The sequence below is a fragment of the Vidua chalybeata genome, chromosome 13 (genome assembly GCF_026979565.1).
Source record: "Vidua chalybeata isolate OUT-0048 chromosome 13, bVidCha1 merged haplotype, whole genome shotgun sequence".
In the NCBI taxonomy this organism is placed as follows: Eukaryota; Metazoa; Chordata; class Aves; order Passeriformes; family Viduidae; genus Vidua; species Vidua chalybeata.
This window is the reverse complement of record NC_071542.1, coordinates 7,165,343-7,189,963: the sequence shown is the minus strand read 5'-3', so window position 1 is coordinate 7,189,963 and position 24,621 is coordinate 7,165,343. Positions and strand designations below refer to the sequence as shown.

General features: G+C 36.1%; 1 protein-coding gene across 3 annotated transcripts in view; it reads left to right on the top strand.

Moving 5' to 3' along the window:
• CGNL1 (cingulin like 1) overlaps window positions 1-24,621 on the top strand; it is a 41,686-nt gene that overhangs the window by 8,840 nt on the left and 8,225 nt on the right. For all 3 annotated transcript variants that reach the window (XM_053955082.1, XM_053955081.1, XM_053955083.1), the window contains exons 9-14: window positions 14,405-14,611; window positions 14,904-15,008; window positions 18,250-18,402; window positions 19,032-19,202; window positions 20,318-20,479; window positions 21,281-21,370. In XM_053955082.1, coding sequence (XP_053811057.1) covers window positions 14,405-14,611; window positions 14,904-15,008; window positions 18,250-18,402; window positions 19,032-19,202; window positions 20,318-20,479; window positions 21,281-21,370 — 888 coding nt within the window. The remainder of the gene's footprint in view (window positions 1-14,404; window positions 14,612-14,903; window positions 15,009-18,249; window positions 18,403-19,031; window positions 19,203-20,317; window positions 20,480-21,280; window positions 21,371-24,621) is intronic.

Here is a 24,621-nt window from a genome sequence, read left to right as displayed (position 1 = left end):
AATGGTCAAAGGAATGTGAGCACAAGAAAACAGCAGGGGTTTGGGTGTTTTGAATCAGACAGGAAGAAAACAGAACTGAAGGAATTGCCTCTTCCAGCATCTGCAGGAAGTCTTTGTGAGAGGGAGAATAGGAACAGGTTTAAAACATGTGTATTTATTATTGTTTTCCAAAAGATGTCCTTTGTGAAATTTTCTTTATTGAGACAGCAGGTAGGAACATATTGAAAGATTTTTTTGTATGAGGACAGTTCTCTTAAAGTTTTGAGCATTCTTTTTACAGTGACAGCTTTTTGTGTCTTTTCTGTATTCCCTCATTTTATTTCTCAAATGTTTGAGAAGATTTCTGCAGGCAAACCAGGCTTGACCAATATGTCAGAACTGTAGGCCCAGTTTTATGCTTAGAGATATCCATGCTAATTCATGTCTGTTACCTACACTGGTCTTAGGTTGGTTGTAGTTATCCTGCTGCTTGTGACCTAAAACATAACACAGAACTGAAGGAAAATTAAGCTTGAAGCTGGAAATAAGTTTCCAAAGCTTTATATACTCTATGAGCAAAGTAGGAGCTCGTCTGGAAGATACTGGATAGGTATTGTATGATTGAATTCTGACAAAAGATTATCCTTTTAAAGGTTTGTTTTAAATGTGCAATTCTCTTCAGAGGTTAGAAAATTTTATAAATGCTAGTTTGTTTATGCAGCCTAGGACTTGTACTTGAGGTTGTTCAGCTTTGCTTAAATGTGTTGTTTCTCTTTGTTTTACGTCATCATGAAGATATTTGACTTGTCTGAGCTGTATTAACTGAATTAGTTTTTTTCTTTGAGAGAAAAGTAGAACATTTAAATTATCATTTTTTATTACACAGTAATCGTAGTGACAGCTCAACCTCAATGAACCATCTTTTCAAAGTTAGTGCATGGTAATTTACTGTATTTCAATTATGGAGCTGTAATTACAACTGACAAGAAATGAAAGAGTAGTCTGTTTGGCATAACAATAACACAGCCTGGGAAATGGCTTTATGACAGGGTTGCTGTGGCTTAGAGATATTTATAAATAGCATTTATTTACTTGCATGGCATAGTCTATCTAATGGCAAATTTAATAAGATGTACAAAAGTGAAATTTATTTGTTTAATGTTGGTCTAAGTACCAGTTCTCTTCCCTTTTGAGTAGAAATTTTTATTTGAAGTAAAACTTTTAACATGTTTAATTGGAATTTTAATTTTTAAAATTTTTTTTTAATCTTGCTAGTATTTGTACTCAATGATTTCTTGAAGCACAGCATTATCTTTATGCCTATTAGCTGAGATTTGTTGTCAAGTTTGATATATCATTTATCAGGAAAGTATAACCATTTTCTGCAGAAAGTTTTCTGACTGATCTGCTGTGTTCTTATATATATTGTTAATTATTTGGTTTATAATTAATTTGAAATACCCAGGAGACATATACAGTTGAAGATACTTGGCCTGTTAATTTTTTTTTTCATATATTACTGCAAGCTGGAAAATACCTGATGGCAGGACACAAGAAACCTACATAAAAGATTAGTAGGAAAGGCCATTCTGTAGTATTTGATGAGCAAAACAGGAGTGTAAATGCTGTAATAGTGGTTAAAATATGGATAAAAAATGTGGATACGGATGTTTGATGGATCAGGTTGTATCAGGACCTTTATGTACAGGAGTAGTTTGTACTTAATGTTGCTTCTAAATCATCCAGATTGGTACAATGAATAAAGGTGTTTTATGATATATCGGCTGTTAAGGAAGTTTTAGCATGGAGAAAGGAAGTAGTTTTTATGCCAGTATTAAATCAACAGAATTTTCATCTGCTGGAGGCATCAGATAAGCTGGCAAATAATGTGACGTGCATTTAGTCTGTGTGATTAGAATGCCACATAGATCTGTTTGCAAATAATGTTAGAAACATATTCAAGGTTATCTGATAGAAGAACAGAGCGGGGTTGTTTGTCATCATGATTCTGTTCTCATGCTCACTAACATGGTGCTAGTTTGGGTTTTTTTTGTTGGGTTTTAATTTTTGTCATCTGGTTTCTGTTTTTTTAAATAGAGAATTTGAAATAAAGTCACAAATATTAAGATACTGTTTTTCTTTGTTACAGATTACCTTTTTAACTTATTTTTGTGTTATGTCTTTTGCTTGTGGTGGTCTTGAGATGGCTGTGACTATTCTTGACTTCATTGCTTGTTTGTTGAGACCGAGACCAGACTATTTCCATTTAACAATAGGAAAAGTTTTGTTCTTCCAAGACATACCTCTGTGGGATAACAATTGCCTTTATTTTAATAATAAATTAAAAATTAATGTCTTTCTGATTAACAATATATTTCTCCACGACTGCAAGTGCTAGAGCGGAGATTAATATGAACTGTACTCACAGTTTTAATGTCGTAGAAAAAATTCCATTATTTAATCTGGCTCTACAACACAACAGTGCAGGATTGTACTATTTTAACCATGAGTGCTCTGTCACTGTAGATGAAGTGCCACAGTTTCAATAAAATTTGGAAATAGCTTTTGGAATGTAATGCTGCAGGTAAAAGGTGGTAGCACACTTCAATTAATACGATTCTAATTTCACTAAAATTATAGCAGCTCAGGAGGGCAGTTGCAAACTTCACATTTAGTTGCACAGCATTTCAAATTTCCATCTGTATTTATAGAAGCTGGCTGAACAAATGATGTTGTTCAGAAAAAGCTGTAATCATCATGTTAGGAAGAGGCTTATCTAAGCCTGACCTTGACTGATTTATTTGGCAGGTCATATGTCTGACCTTGTTCTCAGAATGGTAATACAGACACTCAGAGTTTAGAGCTGATTAATTTATCAACGCGTTTAAGAATGCAATGAAGCTGGTGATCACGTTACCATTAACACATGTATGTGTTACATATGATTACATTATAATTAAAGAGAAGAAGGAATTTTACCAGAGCAAATGTAGGAACAGCAAAAGGCAGTGATTACCTTCTGCACATGTTATGAACTAAAATGGTCCTCTTTTAAGATAAGAAAAAAATAAATCTCTGGTATTGTACATGAGAAGATGTGGGTATTCTCAGCTCAGTCAGAGAGAAAGAGAAAGGTTTTCTAACCAGGTGAGAGCCTGGGAAACAGTTGGGAAAGAATGTAAATAATTCTCTAATCTATCTTGTTATTCACATTGTTTATAGATATGTCCTGCCACTGTGCGTCATTCACTGCCCACCAATGGTGTGGGATGTTTTTACTCTAAGACCAATGAAATTAGTCTTCTCAATGTTCTCTATATATAGAGCGGTACATTTGAAATAAACATTTTCTTAGCCCTCTGATCTGGAGTTCTTCGTTCCCATCCTGCTCAACAGCATCAAGAAGAAGCTTTGGTTTTGGTTTTTCCCCATCTTGTTAATTTAGGTGAATCTAGCACAAACTATAAAGACATTTGAAATGAAAAGTAACTATTGAATCTTTTTCTACTTAACCTGATAATGTGTCTTCCTCAAAGCTAATAAAAATCTCCCATGTAGAGCAGAAACTTGAAAACTGGCTTGAGCATTCGAAATCATACTGAGATATACTCTGTATGCCTTTTTTGTATAAATGTCTTGGAAAACATAACTAAATCTAGTCTATTCTGAGAACCTGTTTTGGAATAATACTGTACAGTGAACAGTGGTTAGCCAAGTTACTCAGGGAAAAGTGAAGATACAAGTGTAGAGCATTGCAAAACCACTTTGGTACTTTAAGTGATTTAATGTATGTAACTATAAAATTATATATGTATATCTGAAAAAACCCCAATGCCTTGTTTCATGCTGAAGTGAAATCTTAGGGCTATAATGAATCATGCTAAAAACTCACGGTCTTGATAGCAGTAAAAGAAACAAATGATATAATAAGAATTACTTGGGCATGGAAACATCATTATGAGCTCTTATCCATACATCCGTAATTCATCTGAATCTGCATCCTGAATGCTGTGTCTGAGGCTGGTATGTTCACCTCAAGCAAGACACATAACAATTGACAAAGATTTAGAGAAGGTGATCTAGGATTTGAAATGCCACTGGTGGGTATTTTCTTTCCTCTGCCTGCCTGAGGCAGCTTTTGTCATGTTGAAATAACACTTCTTTGTTTCAGTTCTAGAAGCTGGTTGGTAATGGATCTAAACTGTGTACAGAGTCAAATGGTGGAGTGAGTGGTCCAAGTCAATGTTTCATCTTTCCTGACCTAACCTCTCTCCCCCTTTCATTTTCTGGCCTCTTTTACCAGCCTTCTAAAAGCCTCGTAAGATTCTGATTGATTTGCAGTGTGGTACAAACACAGAAGGAGTGGGGGAAAGCGAGGGAGGGTAAGCAGCCAGAAGTGTGATAGTGGAAGGAAAGCTGCAGACACTCCTTCAATAGGTATCATTATTGGAAACACCTATTTCAGAACTGTATATGAAAAGTTTGGAAGACAGACTTGATTTGTTTTGCCCAACCTGTGTGTTCTGTGTGTGGAAAGGAAGTTGGTAATAGCATCATGCATGTTTTCAGGACCCATTTAATGAAGTACCAAACAAATGATGGAATATTAGTGTTGTCAACACGAATATAAAATGTGCCTCTAAAGCACTCTGAATACGTAAGTTGGTGACTCTGTCTTTACGTTCCACCTCCTCCAGTCCTTCATTTCCATGCAATGGAGGAGTTTACTCCTCCATTTATTTGGTGGATATGTGTGTGGGTTTGGGTGCAGTCAGTACCATGAAACTACAGCTAGTGGGTTTTATACTGTAGAGTCAAGAAAGCCTCTAAGCAAAATTGTCCTACAAAGTTCTGTTTGAGTTGGATTGGACCACATCTATAGGATAATAAAAAAATAATCCTGTTTATCTGAAATAGTCATTTAACTATTGTGGACCTTCCTCTGCTAGGACTATTTCAATAAGTCTGGGTTAGGAAGGGGGGTTGTTTGTGATTTTTCATTTTCTTTGTTTCGGAAGCTTTGCAAGAGCTTGTACAGCCAGTTACTTCTTTAATGCCATCAGGAGAATCTCTAATCCTTGTTGGCAGAAGCCAGTTTATGTATTCAGGTGATTTTTCTCGTGACAGTATATGCCTGTTTGTGTATGTATGGGAAGTATTTGACTCTGTTAAACAGGAGGGAGCAACGTGAACACAGAGTTAGTTAATATTTTACTCTAGTCTATCCAACAACTTCTGACCTTCAAAAGACTGTTAGTATAAGCCAGTCTGAGTATGTCATGATACATAGCCAGGGGGATAACATGACACTGATGCAGGTACTGGTTAAGAGCTTAATACTTTCCTGGCCCTGGATTTTATAACTTATATAAATGTTAGGTCATGCCTAAATTGGAAAATTTTGTTTAATGTGCTCTGTGTAAAAGAGGGCTGCATTCTCAGTCTTCAAATGTAGGTATTTAAATCTTGCATTACATCTCATAAATGAAAACCTAAATAGTTTTGGAAGTAATATTAAAGACATGGTACCATTTCAAGCAGTGAAAATGACCTTGTAAGAAAACAAACCTTTTCTCTAAGCTGTCACCAGTGAATTTTTAATGAATTAGTAGAGTGGTTCTAGCTGAAATGAAATAAGAGACCAGTCTTGTAAATTTGTGCACTTGCTTACTGAATAATCTCTTGAAGTACGGCAGAGAATTTAAGCTGGTTACAGTGTACCTTGCGAAGAGAGGGAAAAAAAAATCACTGACCCTTTTAATAGGTAACTAATAATAGTTAGCTTCCAATGGCATAGCCATGTGTTAAAGTTGGCTAGGCCTCAGTTTGAGATTATGGGAAGAATTAATATAATCTGTGTCAGGTAGAAAAACAGTAAATGCAGCCATTTAGGCTTTTTTTGTAGAAGTTTTGTTGGTTTTGTTGTTACTTTTTTTGGGGGAGTAGGTAGGATGGGTTGGTATCCTAGCACTCCATTTGTAAGGAATTTTCATACTCCTTTTGTAGAGATACGAGATTTAATTATCCATGCTATCCTATTATTCATCCCAAGGCTTCCAGCTTGTTTAAGAAATAGTGTCTGGGATTAGAAGAATTGCCTAAAGGTAAGCAGTGGTAAAAATGCCCGAACTACAAGCAGAGGTACAAGCAGAAATAAAGACCTGTTATTTGCATTCATGAACTTTGAAAACCAGATGATTGTAGTTGAATAATACTGATTTCAGAAGCTCCCTTTGCAGAAGAGCTAATAATGATTACAATTAAAGTCTTGTCCTTATGTGGAGACTCACTATGTTTGTTTTCATTTTTTTTTTCTCACAGTGTCAGTCTTTGGGGGTAGAATGGTTTTGGGTTTTTTTCTTTCTTTGGAAATCACCTGCATGTTACTTAAGGAAATCAGTGTCTAGTTTTATTTAAACTATTTTGTTTATATACAAAGAGAAATAGAAATATATTTGGTATCTCTGTCACTGCTACCCCCCTCTGGATCATCTGAGGGAGTTGGGTAGATATGAATCCCTGAAGCCACATGAAACTTCTTACATGTAGTTCAAGAAGTTAAATTAGTCCAGCATCAACCTAAAAAGGTGGCCCATGAGTCTTCAGAGCTGGTTTCAACAGCCAATATCTTGGTACCTGAAGTGTTCTACACCAGGAATAGGATGAAGTAAGCAGCAACACCATTTCCCTTTTCCAGAAGATTATGGAAGATTATCCTGACATTTACTTAGATTGCACAATTATGAATATTAAAAAAAAAATTGACAATCTGTTACTTTCATTAAAAAGTTCCAGTTTGTGCTCCAGCTCATTTTGAATGGAGGTTTATTCTTCAAGTATGGCTGTTAAAGAACAAACAGTTAATTGGTTGAAACAGTTTTCACAGAATAACATGATGTCAGCTGGACCATGGCACCAAGTGCCACATCCAGTCCTTCCTTAAACACCTTCAGGGCCAGTAACCACCACCTCCCTGGGCAGCCCGTTCCAGTGTCTAATCACGATGGCTGACAAGAAATTTTTTTAAAGTCAAACCTAAACCTTCCCTGCCACAGCCTGAGGCCAGGTCCTCCTGTGCTGTCGCTGTTCCCTGGGAGAAGGGACCGACTCCCACCCGGCTGCACTCTCCTGTCAGGGAGCTGTAGAATGATAAGGTCACCCCTGAGCCTTCTCTTCTCCAGACTGAGCCCCCCAGCTCCCTCAGACTTCTGGTCTAGACCCTTCCCCAGCTCTGCTGCCCTTCTGGACCTGCTCCAGCCCCTCAATGTCCTTCCTGGACTGGGGAGCCCAGAACTGGACTAGCAGTCCAGGAACTAGCAGTTCCTGATATTCAGTTGAACTGGATTCTGAAAAGAAATGTAAAGGTTTTTAGAAGAATTTGCTGACTTTTGCCTGATCAACATTGGATTTAGCCAAAATGTAAGGATTCTAATACATGGCAAATGATGATACTTAACTTCCACACACTTTAAGTCTTCCTTTATTTTGTAAAAGGACTATAAGGATCCCATAGTGTGTAGTCACTGGCAAAGGGGAGTTTCACCAGCTAAAACACTGAAGTCAGCCAAAACTATTTTTTAATGATCAGTTACACAACCTCTCTCATGTCTTTGCCAATGTTGAGGGTGTGGTAGAAAAAAAAGGTGTGGAGCCACAGAATATTTTCTGCATTCCTATCCAAAAAGTATTTTTTCTGTATTTTTCTGTATTCAGGTTGAAACTGAACATTTCATTGCATCTAAAGGACCTTGATGTCCTGTTCAGTTTCTTGGGGTTTACACAATAATGAGTGTTTGGAAAGATTTTGATGCCTTTTATACTATCTGTTCACTGCTTGCAACAAAGATCAGAGTAGAATGCTGTATAAACATACTTGCTTTACTGAGATTTCTGCAACAAAGGAGTTGGAACAATATTTATTGCTTTATTTTAACTTGGTCTTGACTAAATTTAATATGTTTAAAAATACTTCTGGACACATATATAACTATACACAAGGCACAAACCCAAGCTTTATTAGATTAATTTCTTGTTAGGCAAAATGCCTGAAAGGAGCAGGATGAAAGGTGAGGGAAATGTATTTTACTGCTGCTGTTCCCTTCTGTGTTTCATAGGCCTAGAGCTGAAAACCAAATGCCACATGCATATAAACTCCAGCAGCTGTGACTGTGTGGCTCAGATAAGCAGACCTATGTTAGGTAAAACTTTATAGATCAGGTGTATGTGCCAAATCAAACAATACACACACATATATATGTATGTAAATACATGTGTGCTCATTTTCTTCTCATCTGTTAGGAATTAAATGGAGCTTGTACATACTATTAAAAATCTTCTGGAGAAAGAATTATAGACATTTTTTTTCACAGACTTTTAATTCTTTTTTTTTCTGAACATTCCTTTTCCCTGTCATCTTCTAAGTAATGCTATTCCCTGTATTAAATACAGGAAAGTAAGAGGTAGAGAGATTGGTGTTGAGAGGATCCTTCAGTTGCGCATGTCCAAACACAAGTACCTAAGTTAACATTGTTAGTCATTATAAAGTCTTTGATATATTCAGGGTACAATTTTTGCTGACTTTAGTTGCAACTGTGCACTCAGATCTCTGGAAGCCAAACCCCAGTGTCTCAAACACCAGGGAAGTTAAGGAGCATGTAGTTAGTGATCCTCTGGAAAGATTTGGCTGAATGACTTGCCTCGGGAGGTCTTTCGCAGAGACAGCAACAGACTCCAGATTCTCTAGGGCTGGTTTTTGGGTACCTTAGCTGTGAAACTGTCCTTTCTCTTTATTGCCACTCATTTATAAATGAGTGCATTTCTGCTGTAAACTCTAAAATTCTCAAGCAGTATGATTAATCTTTTAAGCTTTAGTATTGAAATATGTGAGAACTATTAAAAATCAATGGTTATTGAACACCATGGATTATATTCTGCCATGTATGATCTATTTTTGTGGTCAGAAATGGATTTTTTTCAGTGAATCTTTCTTCTAGGATTTGATAACTTGTTTTATTTGGTTTGAGTCCAGTGCTGGACGAACAAGTAAATTCACTGCATGTGTACTGTGGCACAATGACAACATCAGAATGCAGAAGCTTATCTTCAGTCAGTCACAGAGGACTTTGTATTGTGGGAGCTTCTGTACAACTGTGTTTTCTTTCTTCTAGACAAGCTTCTTTTTCTTTATTCTCAGCTTCTTCCAGAAATTTGCACCCCATTTCCAGCTCCTTTTCCCTAATCTCTGTAGCTTAATGTTGCTGATAAGGCTTACATAGTCTTAATCAGGAGTTTAAACATGATCAAATTTGAGAAAGTGAAAATAAAATAAAGAAAGTGAGAAAATAAAATATTCAATGGATTCACAGGTAATAAATAAGAAGGTGATATGAGTGTGGTTAAGAAGTGTTCAAATTATGTGGTTATAAAATCTCTGTTCCTTCAGAGATTGAGGAGATGCATATCTGAATGTAAAACAGTACAGATGTAGGGACTAGAAGGCACTGAATGCCCTGGAAGACACAGCAAGGACAGGCAGATTGAAAGGAAAGACAAAACAAATGCAAGTAAATAAGCATAATAAACAAAATGCTTAGGGTATTTACTTACATAAATATAATTCTGTAATACAATGTAATAAATAGTAACAGCAAGAAGTTGGTTTACTTCTTACTTACACTTTAAAACGTGCTGCCACAACTAGTGAGACTGAAAAGAAATAAACGTTTTCTATATCATAGGGAAGAAATGCAAAATTGGAATTCACATATGTTAATTTTAAGATCCAAAAGAGCCCACTTTAATTTTTGATAAAATTGCCACCTTCCCCCCCCCCCCTCCCCCCCATTCTTTGAGGGGCTTGAGATTTTGCAGAGGTGTTTTGGTTTTTTCTTTTTCTTTGTTTGGCGAATATGTCTGAATATACAGTATTTCATTCCAGATTTTGTTGGCAAGAATCTTGTTTAGCCAGTTTTGTCTGTTCTGTGCTCTGTATGTTTATGTGCATAATCTCCTTTAAACTTTCTGAAGAGACTGATCCACAATTCTTTGAACTAAAGTTCTTATATTAACCATGTCTGTTAATGTTTTATATTCAACTTAAATCATTACTTTGTGACCTTCACCTAGTTCTGTTACCATGGGTTAAATTATATAAACTTAGTTAAAATAATTGCCAGAACTTTTCCAACATTCCCAAATAAATAAATGTAAAGGATTTATGAATGGGCACCAACAGAAGTCATTAACTGATGTTGTGTCATTAAGCCTTGAGGACCATTAGTTAACTCACACTGTTTATGTGCAGCACCATTACAAACAAGTCACATGTGGACTGGGGAAAATGGATCCACAGCACAATCTCTCCCTGTCTGGCTTTTTCCTCATTTGTACTTACTGCCCCTTCAGTGTTCAGTTTTTCTTCTTCTTTCATCCTCATCTGTCTACCCATTAATTGAATGCTTTTGCAAACAGCCTTCAACTCCTTTCTTGAATATGTAAACCAGTCCCTGAATTTTCAGTGAAAACATGTGTCCCTGCTCATGTAGGCAGAACCCCAGAGAACCCCACTATCTTTTGGGCAAATACTGTTGGACAGTTTAAACTGTCCTTATTGTTGCCACTGTCAGTTTTAGCCTATGAAGCACAGCAATATCCAGACTTTAGCAACATACATAGTAATTTCACTGTCATTTCAATGCAGTGGTTTTCATATCTTTTGCTTCCATGTTTTGTTAGGGAAATTCTATGCAGAGAGCCATCCCTAATGACAATGTTAAATTGTACCTGTGGTGTGTACATGAGTGCTCTGCCTGCTGGCTTGTGGGACTGCAGGAGCACGCTGCCTGTGTGCAGGGGCTCCACTGGCAAAGGACACAGCAATCCTTTTGTGCGTCAGCAGTGGCCGTGTATGGTGTGATAGCTGCTGGCCTGAACCTTATGTAAGTGTTCAATATATGGACAAGGATCCCTCTCCACCAGGTTCTCCCCTAATGGTGTTGCTACAAGCTCTGTCAGAACTGCATTTCAGTGCTTGTATGCTTTGTGTATGGTCTCCAGTGATCCCTAGGCTTTTTGCTGTCATGTTCACGTGTCTTCCCAACAGCAGGCCTAGAGGGGAGGTAGAATGTAATGTGGGGTGCTGGAGAGGACTAACAGTGGAGAATACAAGGCAAGACATGTGGAGACTTTTGATACCTTAACTTTCTGTGGTAATCTGCTATAGGATATGGCACACGTTGCCAAAAGCTCTTATAATCCAGAAACTTCATTTGTGCCAGTGAAGAAGCTCTGCATGAAATCCTCAGTACTCTAGGGAAAAATGAATATAAGCTTTTTACTGTCTAAACCCAGCTGTGTAATTTGACTCTTGGAGAAATGATGCTATGTGTGCTTTTTCTTATACAAGAAACATCTAAACTGTATTTGTACGGCTTGACTTTGTTTAAACTTCATTATCAAATTGAAGATACTTTTGGATTGTTTTGTCTAGTATCCTCCTGAACAATATCCTCAGGATGATCTTCCATGCCTTATGTGTGCAGTACAGTTGTGTAAAGTAAATTGATAAGATAGATACTCCTGTGTTTCTTTTCAGTCTTGTCTGAAACAAGTTGAAAAGATGTTGAAACAATGTGTACAGTGAAACCCCACGTTGTGAAGAAAATTCCTTGTAGTCTCCCCAGATTTTAAGTAAGAAAAGCATTCACTCTCCAACTACAATACAGTGCAGCTCTCCATATATACCAAGAGAGTTTTCTACCATAAAAGTATGTGTGTGTCAAAGAAAGGAATTTTGTCCTTAACATGTTAGAGAATTTGCTTTGGCAGGTATAACCTTTGTAATGATGCCAAGGTCATTAGAGACCTGTGAAGATCTGCTGGCTAAGTGCTGGTCACTCAGTCAGCTGGAACTTTAGCAAGGTTTATTTATATATCCAATTTATTTCCAAGATTTTAAATTAGGTTAATAAAGACAACACTGGCTTCTTTACACTTCTCTACATTTTACATGTAATTTGCTAATTTACTGAAATATATATTGAAAAAGGAGAGCAAATAATATTTTAGTTTAATGTTAGGGTCTGTATCCTAAGGTACATACTACAAAAAACAGGCTGGAGCAGATCTCTAGATATGATGGCACTGAACACTAGTTCATTGTAATCTGAACTAAATTTTGAACCTCTTAGGTTAAATAATATATATAGATAGATATTACTTCTGTGTTTATTTATGTATATGGATTCTGGGGGTGGTTGTTGGGTTGTTTGCTTTTGTGCATGTGTGCATTTACTTTTAAGTAGATACTGCTGCCTGTGTTGGGAAAGTAGAGCAAACCATAGTTGATGTAGAGCAATCTCCAGGTCTGAGTGGGTCTACTGCACTCCTCTCTTACTGTGCAGCCCCATGTAGGCAGTTGGATGAAAAAGAACAGACAAATCAACATTCCTTTCCCTCAACTCCCCAGCGTGCCTCAGCTGCTTTCACTCAGCTCCAGAAAGGAGAAATGAGACTAAAAGGAGCCAGTGGTGGAGTGCTTGCTAATTAGTAAAACTTTGCTGCATGCAGAAAGCAAAAATTAAAGTAATATATAAATGCTATTGAAATTGCAGTATGTGAAGTCTTAAAGCATCGACAGAGATTTATTTCAGAGCTTTTAACTAGTCATGTATTTAGAAGAACAAGTTTTTTCAGGATTTTCAAAAGACCAGAACTTGTCAGCCTGCTTATGCTGCCAGTTTTTGTATAATAAGTTCATTGACCCTGTAGACAGTCTGAGTGTTTTCTGAGTTACTGCTTTATCTAATTTGCATGATTTTAAAGCTGCTTGCTAGATAGAAAACAGTCTAGTGAGGGCACTCTTTGTAAACACCCTTTTATATAACTTTGCTTATTCCTTTTGGGTAAGGAGAGGGGAAGATAAGGAGAGACAATCAAAAATAGTGTAAATGAAAAGTAATTTTTATGCTTTCATATAATATTTCACAAAATAGTTTCTGAGTAGTTTGATAGGATTTCTTTTGTTTTCACCCAGATAAACACAATTTCACATGCAAAAAATGTTATGCTTCAGTAGTGAATGTGTAATTACTTATTGTTATCAGATAATGTAGAGGCCAACGGTATAAATGGATTTGAGAAGGATTAGAGAAATTAATGGATGATACATTCATGGAAGAAAACCAGTGAGAGCTGGGAGTGTATAATGATGAAAGGCTTGCCTCATAGTTTTTTTTCCTCTTTTTGCCTGTAAGCATCAACCATGGACATGAGAGAGAATCCTGGTCTACATTGATTCCTATGTTTGTTCTGATATTCCTGCTGTTGTTTAAGCATCAGCCATGGCCATGAGAGAGAATCCTGGCCTAGACTGATTCCTGTGTTTGCTCTGATGTTCTTGCTGTTGTTTAAGGTCTTGATGTAGAAGACAGTGGGGCTGCACTTGGGAACCAGATCTTTGTATAGTATTGTTTTGTATCAGCCCCTGAATGCCCAGAAACAAGAACCACCCTTTATATCCTGGGTTCTTCTGTGTTCTTTGGAGGGGATGCTGAATGAGAAGTCAGTGAAGAGCAAAGATTAAATCCTTTTTGCTCTTCACAGAATTCAGTGTTTATGAGTGCATACCTGGTCTGTGTTACAAGAGTATAGATAGTATAACAATATGGACAGATACTTCCACTCATGGTTTCCACAGTAAATGGTAGGGTGTTTTAGAGGGTAAGGGGTAAGGTGATGTTTAGCTCTGAAAAGTAACACGCTGCAGCCAGCTGCCCTGCAAAAAAAAAAAAAATCAAAAATCCAGTGCCACAAGTTGTGATTCTTTGTTCATTATTATAATTTGTGTTTGTGCTATGTATCGATTTGAGTTTCTGAAAAAGGAAGTGTATATTTTTGAATACAAATTGAACTCAGTATTCAATACAAGTTGAATCACCACTGTTTATTTAGTGTAAAGATCTCTTTATATTATCTGTCATTTACTCTGCAGCCCCACCAGTGTGTTGCATGTGTGTTGCTTGGAATCATCAGTGATGTGCCTAAATTTTGTGTTGCTGTGGAAGACACTCTTCATAAATATGTTCTTCCTTAAAGGTCCATATGGCTTTTTCTATCTGTTAAATGTTATAGTTTATTTGAAATTACCTAACAATGGATTTGGTAATGAAATATTTTAGGATAATAAAGAGGAAGATGTTAAGGTGAAAATATGAGATGACAAGCATGAGACTATTTAGGTGTCATGTATTACTTTATGTGTTCATATGCCCAAGGAGAAAAAATGCTAAATATTAAAGTGTCTGTTGATATTTTAATGTTATATCCTAGCTGTATTTTCTGTGATGCCTTACGGAACTCCTGTTGGAAAACAGCATAAATTCTTTTTTTTTTTTTTTCTTAACATGACATAATTTGTTTTCACTAGAATGCTGCTGTCCTTGCAAGTGAAAAAAATGCTGCACAAGAGGAGCGAAATAGTGTAGAAAATCAAGTCAGAGAGCTGATTGAGGAAAATAAACAATTGAAGAGAACACTTACTGAGCTAGAGAGGAAGATTGAGGAGCTGCACAAACAAATTGATAATATGAAAGGAGAAGAAAATTCAGTGAAGGAAAAATTAAAGACATATGAGGTAAGTTAAGAAAACAAGCCCCTTAAGTAGTCTTCCTCTTTGCAATGTACTGACCAAGAGGAGGACGGACAATGCCATAGGAAAGGGTAAGGCAAACCAAATTGTCAGGAATCAGGGTGCTGATACGTGTAGGAAAGATTTTCCCATTGAAAACCAGAGTAAAACCAAGTCACACCTTGGGACTGGGGAAATCAGTTACAGGCCAGAGTGAAAAGACTTAACAGCTCAGTTTACTTTGTCAGATTAAAGGCCTGGCCACTGTTTCTGAATGTATCAAATTGCATCATTGCAGAAAGAGAAGCAACAATTAGAAGAAGCTTTGAAACATGCTGAAATGGAGGGAAAAGAATTGTTAGCATTCAAAGCAACTTTGGAAAGCCAGCTGGAAGATATGCAGGTAAGAACAAGAAAAATTTGGGTAATTTAAATTTTAAATTTTCTGTTTACCTGAATCACTATTGCTTTCTGTAGAGTTACATCTCATTCTTTTTGAACTACACTTTGTTGTAAAGTTTAGAACTCACTTCAGTGTTCAAATGTGTAATGAAACCATAGCATCAACAAATTAAAATTGTTTTCTTGCTTAAGTTTTTTTTTTCCTAGTTCCATGGATCTAGCAAAATTTTGGGGAAGAGAATTGCCAAATAAACTGCCTAAGGTTGCACAAATCTATTATTTTCAGTGATCATGCAACTCATGAAGGTATTTACATGTAAAAGAATAAAAAGCTGTACTTGAATATAAACAAAGATATTGTTAATGGACAAATATCAGGACGTTTGCTTCTCTGTTTTTATGAGCTTGCCTTATTTGCAAATGTTGTATGGAACTGGAATATTTAATCACAAAACCAGAGACGTTTAACATGTATCACTAGGATTTGCAGCCTTTTCAATTCTGAATGAAGTCCTCTTTCCACCTTGCTCCTTAGTCTGCCCAGTGTCCAGGAAAAGGTTCTGCTTTCTTTCAGATTAGCCCAGAAATTAAATGTAGAGAATGCATCGGCTTCAGAGCAGTGGAGAGAGATGTGGGCAGTGTTGTGTATGAGTCAAGACTGGGTGATTCAGATCTATTTATTAATGAGTGGAATGTGTAGACATCTTGAAACTATTCTTATTTACCTCATATTTTGTGTCTGCAAAAGCTACAAACCTAGTTTTTCTTCTCTGTGATTCATCTTTTACATGAACCAAAGAAGGATTGATTTCAACAGTATCAGTTTAGAATTCTCTCAGTTTGGCCTCTAGAAGCTAAAGTTTCAAGGGATTCTATCAAACAAGTCAGACTCAAAAGTGAGGTACATGTAAATTGCTAGTGCCACTTTTTCAATTGAATGGATGTTTTCCCCTGTTGTCTTCAACATAAATTTTACATTTCTGTTCTGAAAATCTGAAAATGAAACTTGTCTCTAAGTGAATTAAAAGCCAAGGAAAGACTGTGTTAACCAGCATGTTCTCATGATTCAGTTAATTTTGGTAAAAAGAAAAAATAACGATAGCAAGAAGATACTTCTATATATTTAAAATTGAATGTGCTTCAAAAATATAAGGTTTGAACAATATGGGTGAGTTTTGTTTCCACAAAATGATGTTTTTAAGCTGATGTTTCTCGTAACTTCATGAATGTTTCCTCTGAGGCTTTTGGTCAGGCTTGATTTTTGGTTGTCTTATTTTTTAAATTTTTTTTTCATTTTAAATCTGTTTACCTGATCTCCCTCACTGATTCTCCTTGTTTGCTTGTCTGTATCACTGATAGTCTGCACAATCACTGTAGGGGCGCATTGCTCATCACTGGCTTGCATTTAGCACACTCCCCTAAGAACTCCCTTCTGTCACAGGCTGACTTGACCTTGCTGTGTAACATGGATCAATGCACCATACACATCTCCTGCATCTTGATTAGCTTTGGGTCAAGATGCTTGAAAAATGTGTTCTTTTTTTTTCTGTTTATGCATCCTTCAGGGCATCGTGCCAAATAATGCTGCCTCCAAGCAGGGTCTCCAAATGAAAGAATTCTAGGGAAGGTGACAGCAGAGTTTGTCTTGACATTTTATTCACAATTTATGTCTAAGTTCTGGCACACTAAATTTAATCCTCTTTCTGATTCTACACTCTTGTCCACCAGATATGAGCACTAACAGACCTCAGGATGTAATCAGCAGGCCCTTTGTTTAGAACAATTCAGCCTTTCTGTCTTTAGAGTTGTTCTAATGAATAATGTTGTGCAGTGGGTTAATTTGGCCTTGTGTTACCATTGACAGTTTAGACGACAAACTCTGGCACAGTAATAATGTCTATCTAATAATAATGTCTATCTCAGTGGAAATGCAATTCCTGACTGTCCCATCTTGCTTTTTTACATAACACAAATTACTTGTAATGGTATCTAGTATAAGAAAGACAATGACAATACCAATAGAACTCTAACAGTTACTGGAAACAGCCAAGTCTATTCCTCCTCCATTCTGGATTTCTAGTCAGAAAAGATAAAGCTGGTATGCACTTAATTGTAATAGACAGTTTGCCTTAGTGCTTTCATCTAAAATAATCCTCTGTATTGAAATTTTGTTTATGGATGCAGAAGTGAGGAGTATTTTTGTAGCATTTCGTGTTGTGTTCTAACCTTTGTTTTAGGGTAGCCACTTCTGTGTAGAGCAGTGTTTCAGGAAATGAAATAAATTTCAAGATTTTTGTACCATTGAGAAGGGGAAATGACCTAATTATTATGCCCTTTAACCATAGCATATATGGTACTTTGATATCTTAAAAACTAATAATTATACCAACATTATGGATGGCAGCATCAAGTAATCTGTGCTTTTTAAATTAAGCAATCAGAACATGGGGTCCTTTCAATGGGCGGAAAAACAGGAAGTTTATCTTTTCATTGTGGTAGATAATGGCTGGCATCTAGAATTAGCATTGCAGAGCATTATAAATTGAAATACATTCTTAATTTTCAGTTATCAGCTGAGATGAGCTACTGATTTTATAAAGAACATTCAACTAGTATTGTTTGGAAAAAATAGAGAAATATCAGAATAATCTTTTAGGTTAGTATGAAAACAAATTACTTCTTTTCATTTCCCCCATTTTGTTCTCTTTTCATATGACACTTTAGCTTCTTCACAAAGTAATTAATTGCCACTAAAGATTGACTTTAAATTGGCAACTGACAGACTGTTTGCCTGACTTGCAGTTACATTGTGACAGGCCAGCCAATTCCACTGAGAAGTGCTCAAGGATTTTTGTACATGGAGGGCACTCAAATTAGAGATTATACTTAAATTGAGCACTGAAGCTGTCATATAGGGCATCCAGATTTCAAATACTGACATTCAGTGTAGTGACTGAACAGGCAGACACTGAGAAAACTGCAGCCTTTGGATAGTTGGTAGCAACATTCCCATTGCATCATGGTTTTAATACTTGAGTTAAGAAAAGAGGTATAAATGGACATTCAGTTATTTCTAGCATGATATATCAGTGTTTGTCCTATACTAGCTAGCAAACTGTCAAACCTGAAATTTGTCGTAATTTTACACCAGCTGCTGGTATTACTGTGATAAGTAACATACCTTTAAGGCATTAGAAAATACGGTCTACATTTCATGATACATGCTTTTTCATCTACTGCAGGAGAACATCCGTTGCATTTCGCAGGAACGACAGCAGTTAAGTCAGCAATTAAAAGATGAAACTCAGCAGAAGGAGCAGTTAAAGCAGATAAAGAATGAAATGGAGAATGAACGATTGCAACTGAACAAGACTGTTGAGAAGTTACAGGAGGAGGTACGAGTTCACGCCCAAGAGGCTGCAGGGATCTATATTTACCAGATAGAAGTAAATGAACGGGCAAACTGTAAAGAATTGTATCTTTTTAAATGTGAAAAAAAAGTAAAATGAAAAGTTTAGTATTAGTTTCTTTAACCTAGAGGCTCTTATTAAAAGCTTTCAGGGCTGGAACAATGATTGGAACCCCACTATTGCAAAATGGTATTGTAAACCAGTTCTGTACAAACCAGATCCCAGATCTGAGTTCAGTTCTCATGTACAGTACAGCGATATTTCAGAGTTTTACAGCTGATTCTCAAAATTTCTGCAGCAGATTTATCGTGCTATCTGTGTGTAAACTCTACAGCTAATACTGACATACTGAAGTGTAACTCTGCAGTTCACTGTGTCACTCAGCTGGAAGAACTGCTGACAGACAAAAAGAGAATAGTCTTGCCACACATGCTATTAGAAGTTAACTTTACTGTTTTGTGTTTTCCCACTTCTGCACAGAAATTAATTTATTTGGGAATGTTTGATAAATTTTCTGTTTGAAAATACTGAGCTGAATACTGAAGCAGGAGGAAAAAAACCCATTTGTTTTATTAAGCACAACAGAACCTTTTATATATGTACTTTTTGCCCAGATGTCTGAAATGGTGGAGATCTCAAAAACATCAACTCTGGAGCTTCAGAGCCAGCTTGATGAATACAAGGAGAAAAATCGCAGGGAATTTGTAGATCTGCAGAGGCAATTAAAGGAGAAAAACATTGAGGTAGAAAAATCACGCCTGATGAACATAAGAATGCAAGATGAGGTAATGACTCATAAGTTCAGTGAGAAAGTCTCAATTTTGATGTAGAATTCAGTGCAGGTAGTTTTCAAGATAATGCATGTTTGCTATCATGCTTTTGTGTACTCTAAGGTGCATCATGAGAGGCTGGTCTCAGCATGCTTTTGAGTTTGATTTTCCATGGTGGTGATCAGCATGTTATTTCTGCTGGGGAAATGGTAGTTCCTGTTTAGGACACATAAATGCAGTGTTTGTCAAATGAATGCACCTTAAATGAAATGACAAGGATTCTGTTGATGATCTGCTGCTCTTTAATGCCTGCTACTGAAGGAATTGAGAATTTCGAAATATTTTTGATACCACCAGTTATTTAGGAAAAACAAGGAGACATACAAACATACATTCTCTTCTTCTTTCATATGAGCCAAGGTGCAGCTTTAAATGACAAAGGTTCCTGTGCAACCAAGAACCAACCAGTCTTGAGTGTCTGCCTCATAGTATGTAAATTTTTCCATAAAGACAATCAAGTCTTTTAAAAATCTGCATATACCTGCTCTCCAGTTGGAAAAACTATGAGAACACATTGGTCACAGATGTTTTCTCTGTATGGAATATTTTAGTAGTAGGATTTTTCCAGTTTAGAACTCTTATATTGCCCTCTCCCCTTAGAAAACTTGTTTTAAATTAAATTTAAAAGAACAACAATAGAAGAAAGAGTACTTCCTGTATATTGTTGTGTCTTCCTTCTATATTTATTCCATTCAGGGACAGAGAGCCTTTGGATGATCACTCATGATGAAAAATGAAAGACAAAACACTGATTTTGAGAACATAGCTCTTGAGTTGAATGAAGTTGTATGTAGATACCTACACTAATACATACATCAAATATGCAAGTGTATGTTTACACAGTGTAAGCACACTGTGTTTGCAGTTATCTCATTAAAGGTCATAATCCAAGTTTATTTTCTTGGTGCCATCTGGTGGATAAAGCAAAAATTACTGTGAAAAGCCAGTAACTCGGTGGAATTCTGTCATGCTTCCAGATCTGTCGTGTTTGCAGGGAGCCCCCTTTGCTGCCATCCCTTGTTTATAGGAAGTACAGTGTCAAGTGTATTCCCATGATCTTATTGCTTCAGATGCGTCTGATGGAAGAAAACCTGAGGGACCACCAGAGAGCCCAGGATGAGGCAATAACAAAAACTCAGTTACTGGAACAGACTGTGAAAAGCTTGGAGTATGAACTGGAAGCCAAAAACCACTTAAAAGATGATCGGGCAAGACAAATCAAACTAATGGAGGTAAAAGACATTCTTAAGGGTTTGTTACTTTTTAGAAGAGATGAAAATAATTTTGTTTCACATGGGTTCTGCTTGGAAGGAATCAAAATAGCTTCATGTTTTTGAAAATCCTTGTAGTATTACTGCAGGAATTAATGTGATCTATTTTAAAGGTAATTTGTTAGTATATCTGTTGTAACATGATATGTTCTAAATTAGAATTTTCTCTCATACTTTAAATTAACTTCTTTTTAATTAATTTTGTCTAGAGCTTGTCATACAAATTTGCATGATTTTCATTTCTAGGCCCATCATTCAGAACTTCAAAAGTATTTAGAAGTGTAAGTTTTGTTTAGCCTTTGATATCAGCTTATTTCAGGAGTCTGAGTAACATTGTGACTCTAACTTGTTACAGGGTTCATAACTGTTCAGTTCAACTAGGCTATCATTTGACTTTCATAAACGTCTCTATGTCATTGTATTCAGATAAAAAGAAATTTGTCTTCCAAATGTATAATGTAATGCAGATACTAAAAAAAAGTCTCTAGAAACATTATAGAATTTATCTTATATTCTTAAAATTGTTGAGAGTGATTAAAAAAAAGGAAACAAAATATTTATATTACTTCTGTCAAACAAATTCACTCTAAAGGCTTATCTACCTGCCATCTCTTCTGCTGTGTGTTTTAAGAGGCATTTCAGTTTCCAAGCTTAGTCTGTCAGACACTTTGAGTTCTTGAAGTTTAATGAGGAATGCCCTGATAGCAATCTGAAGAGGATGGAATGTAGTATGTTGAGGTTGCTTTTCTTTGTTTCACTTAGGACAAGTTGTCTCACCTGGAACTTGAGCTTGATGAAGAAAAGAATAATTCGGATTTGTTGTCTGAGAGGATCAGCAGGTGCAGAGAACAGGTACTTGAACAAATTTTCCAGCTTTTGCTTAATGATTCTATGAAAAAGTGTTATTAGGATCACAATCAATATTGATCAACTAAATAATGATTAGCAATATGATTTATATGCTATACTTGAGCGAGCATGTAAATCCAAAAAACCCAAGGTTCACAAACATGATGAAATATGCTCCCTCCACATCATCACAAACCATTTTTTTCCTGTTACTCTAACTGGAAAACAGACACAGGATATATAAAGACTGAAGACCAGTAAGCCTGTTGTGAAGAGTCTCTTATATTGAAAGATCACAATTTCAATCATACTGAAAAGTAATTCAGCACAATAGACTCTTAATTTCAAAGAAGGAAGGGGAGGAGCTTTAGGAAATTGTGGGATTATTTAGTGAAATTGGCTGAACCAAGAATGCTAGCCAGTTTCAACAGAGAGGAAGCTTTATTTTTATTACAAGGATAAAAACTGATTAAGATATATCAAAGGCAAGACAACTGGAAAGTATTTTCCACATAAAAACATCAGTCTTTTGTTCCAGAAGTGTAAAATAAGTTGGTAGCCCAAAAAGAGGGGAAGAAGTATTTATTAGTGAGGTTGTGTCTCATGGGGCAGAAAATGTAAAGATAAAGTAATACTTGCCAAGCTAAGTGAGACCTATCACAGTAACTCAAACAAGTAACAAAAAGGTTTTTGTCTGTATAAGAAGAGGGAAGAAGTTGTGGAGACTGTAGGATGAGGCCTCAGTCAAGATAAAAAGTAATCCAAGTATGCCCTGTCAAATTAAGGAACATTTTACCTCTGTCTTCACTAAAGCCCATGAATGTGCAGGTGGGGGGAATTGGAGTGACTGTATCGGAAGTGAGACCATCGAGTTGGAAATTACCAAGTCTTAGAACAATTAGGAGTTCATTGGTTTGAAGACAGAGGCCTTAATAATGTTATTTAAGATTTCTGAAGGAACTGACATAAGAAATTATATGTCCTATAACAAAGATTTAAAATAAACTAGTAAAGTAGAGTGTAGGGCCTAATTACTGTAAAAGTGGCCAGACAACCATAGCTGAGTAGTCAGGATCATGCAAATGTTGTAATAGTTCATGGAAAGAAATACAGTGATGTGGCTGTCTTGGAATATCATGGCCTAGATAATGTTCTTAGCCTTATTTTTGCTTTCTGAAAGATGTGAAACTGCATAACTCTTTACAGCACATCTGCTGCTGTAACTCTACATGAAGTACTACAGCTCATAGTAATTTCCTAGAAGCTCAGGGGACAATTAGCATTGGGGTACCCACAATAATCTGTTCTGTTCTCATTTCTCTTTCTCCAGGAAAAAAAAAACCCCAAAAAACCCAAAAAAAAAAACCTACTGACATTCTTTTGAATAGCTGTAGCTTCAGAGGGAGAACAGAAAGTAAAATCTTAGTTTCTGTGTCTTTTCAATGAAATTGTGTGTTCCACTGAAGCAGCTGGAAAGTTTAAAGTGAGGTAGAGCTCAGCTTTCTCTCATGCATCCTTGAAGCACCAAGGCACCATTACTTCTTTGTTTGAACTCAGGCTACTGAGATTCTATTTGATTGTAATAAAGACTTTCTGCTATTGTTCCATTGCTATTGTTCAGACTGTGAGTCAATGGGTGAAATAGAATATAAAGGACCTATAATAATATGGGGTCATGCTGTTGTTAAATCAGGAAGCCTCTAATACTGGAGTCTGTGCCTGTGTAGTAAACCTGGGATAAAAGTACTTTAGTCATAACTGCCATGGAAGTTAATTTGCTAACTGAATGGCAACCTAAAATACTGTTTGGTGACTAAAATGTTACATAATGGGTAAAAAAAAATGTTTATTTTGAGGTCTGGAATTTCTCATTTCACACATGAGTTATAAAGGTTGCTTTGTTTTGATTTTATGCCAGAATGACTAAGTAGTCAAATTACTAAAGAGTATTTCAGGGTCTGCTAAGCATTTATAATGACATGAGAAATTATAATGGATTTATTTTGGTAATATCTATATTCCTCTACGTTTTTAAAACTATTATTATAAATATGTTATTTTAATATACCGATTATGAACTATAATACTGAAATTTCTAGTAAAAACAAATTTAAACAACTGGTTCTATTTTATATAACGCTGAATGTTTGAATAAACATTGGCAAGAATAATAGTTCACATTTCACTTGCCATGAAATGTTATTCTTTTTTAATTTAAACACCCTTTTGAATCTGAATGGCTGCATGACACACTGTTCTCATCTCCTTTTGCCTTGTTCTAAGAAATACCACAGCAGAGTGGAAACAGAAAAAAATGTTAGGGAAAAGTGGGTCAAATCCTATTAGTTTTTAAATGATAATGTATTAGTAACTCTAGAAAGACCAAAATGCTCAAACCACACTAACATAGACACAAATGGAAAGCTGGAGCACTCAGCTGCTCTTTGAGTCTAAAGAGTCCCCTGGGCAGGGACAACCAAAATTATATTTTAATAAGTGATTTTTTTCCTGTGAACAAGTGAAATGGAGTATCTCTTACCATATTGACTTCACAAACATAAAAAAATCATCAATTCTTGTGTTCTGTGAAAATGCAAGCAAGAGTCTATTGACTTTAGAGTTGTTTCCAATAAGTATGAAAAATGGACTTACTAGTTTTCATGACAATTTTAGAATAAATAGATTAAGGATAAAATTGCACTGACCTGCATAATCTGCTTCCTTTTGGTAGAGTGTTCCCTGTGGAGAGCTGTGTACCTGCTCTTTAGCTGGCACTGGCTGTGGGTAGCAAAGAAATGAAAATCTGGATATGAAGGTTGTTTTTCAATTTTGAAGCATCAAATGGATTTTTTAGCTTTAGCTTTCTTCTTGATTAATCATTGGGTTTTTTGGTCACATACTTGGAAATTGTCTAATGCATATATATATATATATATATATACGTATACACACACACTACTTAGGCATTAACAAGAAACATAGGCTGTAAACCTGTGAGATGATGAACAATACTGATGGCATCTAAATTATTATTAGAAATCAAATTGCTTTCACTGTAATGAACTCAACAGCTGCTTTTAACCCTAAAGCTAGCACAAAATGATAAAACTTTGTAAAATCTGATACAGTTGCTTTTCTCAATTCTTTCTTGTTAGCATTCTTCAAACCCAGCTGTGATAAGTGTTGCCTTAAGCTGCATAAATAGTTTATTCTTTTAACACAGTTACAATATATTGGACATAGGAAGGGTAGAA